Below are 2500 nucleotides of genomic sequence, written 5' to 3'. Positions count from 1 at the left end.
AAGATGAGCTTCTTATTTCTCTCATCAGCATCTATAATGTGTCGATGAAAATATACTTTAGAAACACCGTTAATGCTCCTTTAATCTCCTGCAGCACTTTAACTGGACAATAATCTTTAAAAACACAAAACGGTTGTTTCAGCTTCACCTCCACCAGCTACAGCTATAAAACACTCCCACAATGCATCAGTAATATTCTTCAAAAAATGGGACAAATAGTCACAAATGCTCATAACTTCACTAGATTCACTTTGATCAGTTCTGGAATTTATATTTAAGAATATTTACTCAAGTACTGTCTGAAATAATTTGATTTATTTCCATTTAATGATGCTTTACACAAAACTTTACAGCATTTCAGATGGAAAATAGACTTTCACTGTTCTACATTTAACTAATAATGATAGTTTCTTTACAAATGAAGAGTTTTACATAGTTTTAGATCGTTTTTTTGTTTTTAATTAGTTAATTTTTTGGGGGGGTTATTTAAGGTGCTTTTAAAAAGTTTTTAATCAACCTTTAGTCCTTAACATTAACAGTGCAGAACTTTGTCTGAGTATCTGAGATTATTACTTTCATTAAATTTATGGATCTGAATTCTTCCATCTCTGACTTTTACTGAATAACTTTTGATTGTTAAGTCTATTTTTCTTATTATATGTATTTGTTGTGCTGCTGATTCTGCAGCAGGATGTGAATATGACTGACAGGTGATGACTTCAGCTCCGGACCGGACCGCAGGGACCGGACCTCAGCTGCAGCGCTCCCGGAGAACACGCGCCCATGTGCGGCCAGTAGGAGGGGCCATGTGCTGAGGTGTTTGAGAAGGTGATGCCGTAAAAGCAGCCAGTGTGTCGCAAACCAGGTGTTTCTTTTTACGGGGGGAAGGTGATGTCGTAAAAGTGTAAGGGATGGGAGGGGTGAGGAGGGGTGAGGAGGAGCAGGAGGGAGGGAGGGAGGAGGTGGCTCGCGGACGGCTGCGTTTCAGACTCAGCGCGAGGATCATGGCGGATGGCCCCAGGTGTAAGCGCAGAAAACAGGCGAACCCGCGGAGGAGCAGCGGTAAGTCCCAACTCGTCTGTCCGGGCCACCGGGCGACCCGGGCGGGCTGCCGGAGGGCTCCGGCCTCGCTGAAGTGTGTGTGGGACTTTGTGGAGAGAGTTGGAGCTGATTTCGGGGAGTTTTGTGGGCGTTCATACGGCTGGTGTACCGTTATACCTGGCTGGCTGCTCTCCGTCCGCCTGGCGGTGCTCGGGGCCGCCTGACCGAGAGAACCGTTATCCGGCTGCTAGAATAACCGAGCAGCGCCTCCGATCTCCGCTTTCACACTTTCCCGCCGTGTTTCTACACTTTTTGTCACTTTTCCTCCGACAGCAGCACTTGGCGGCTTCTCGGAACAACGTGGCCCGTTGAGCGCAGTTCGTGTCTCGGTGTGAGTGTTTTAGGGCGAGGTTGTTGCGGGTTCGTCCCGAGCTAACTTGCAGCTCGCTCGGGCCCGGACGGTTCCCGGTCACACCAAATCTACTTTTATGGGCTTTGTTTGACGGCCGGACGGCTGCTGTGCTGAATGTGTTGGGTTTCTGCAGCTCTGGTCCCGTTCAGTGCAGAAGGAGCAGGGATGTTTATTTGAGGTCCTCTTCACCTCCCTGCTCCGCTGCAGCAACATGTTCCCTCAGAGGAGGTGAGACTCGTTTCCTCTCCTGAAGTCCGTCAGCTGGATTTATCTGCATGCACGAGCGCATTTCCTCATCGCTCGCGCCAGACCAGCTTTATTCATCTTCCACTTTTTGTTGTTCCGCTGAAGCTGTGACGTCACGTTGTGTTGCTTCTTGCACCTGTGACTCCGGGTTGGTTTTCTTCGTCGTGCTGAGTTCAAACACTTTCTGCTGCATCTGGACTGTTTTTCTGGGATTTGTTGTCGTTTTGAGAATCAGTTTTAAGTTCTTGTGTGTTTGTTTACAAGTGTTATGAAGTGTTATGAAGTGTTATGACGCGTCATGATGTGGTGGTTAGTTTCATTTCTGTTGTTGAAGGAGTGTGTGTGCAGGATTGTTGTGTTATGAAGTGAAGATGTATAAATAGAGAGTGGATGTAGGTGTGTGTGTGATAACTTTAAATTTAGACAAGCCTTTGCAGCCGCGGCCTCTCATTGGACGGCTCCTTACCTGTCCTCTCCCTCTGACGTCGCACCGACCAATAAAAGAATGAAACCATAAATAAATAAATATATTTTTGGACCCGGTTATGAGGCATGATGTGTGCGAGCCGAGGGGCTGGAAAGCACCTTTTTTTTTTTTCTTCCTCGTGCTGACGACACGACGGTGACTCGGTGCGTCTGAACAGGAGCCATCATCATCCTCATCCTCATCCTCATCATGTTTACCTGAACGCGGATCGCAGGCTGACAAATGGCCGTGGAATAAAAACCCAGTTCACCTGCGGCGGGTCGAGCGTTAACGGAACCGATCTGAGCGTCGCGAGGAGCCAGGAAACCGCTCCA

At 47.6% G+C, this 2500-nt stretch overlaps 1 protein-coding gene across 2 annotated transcripts in view; it reads left to right on the top strand.

The window, feature by feature from the left end:
- Positions 1 to 1001: 1001 nt before the first annotated feature.
- zeb1a (zinc finger E-box binding homeobox 1a) overlaps positions 1002 to 2500 on the top strand; it is a 28577-nt gene continuing 27078 nt past the window's right edge. Inside the window, exon 1 of one of the 2 annotated variants that reach the window (XM_069708840.1) lies at positions 1002 to 1062. In XM_069708840.1, coding sequence (XP_069564941.1) covers positions 1005 to 1062 — 58 coding nt within the window. In that variant the 5' untranslated portion in view covers positions 1002 to 1004. Of the gene's footprint in view, positions 1063 to 1977 lie in introns of those variants that run through there. The other variant, XM_069708841.1, reaches the window with a different exon arrangement.

The sequence above is a fragment of the Brachyistius frenatus genome, unplaced genomic scaffold (genome assembly GCF_029030835.1).
Source record: "Brachyistius frenatus isolate BFR_SWC_R1_liver_20210118 unplaced genomic scaffold, ASM2903083v1 Contig_79, whole genome shotgun sequence".
In the NCBI taxonomy this organism is placed as follows: Eukaryota; Metazoa; Chordata; class Actinopteri; family Embiotocidae; genus Brachyistius; species Brachyistius frenatus.
The sequence above is the reverse complement of the archived record's forward strand: the minus strand, read 5'-3'. Positions and strand labels throughout refer to the sequence as shown.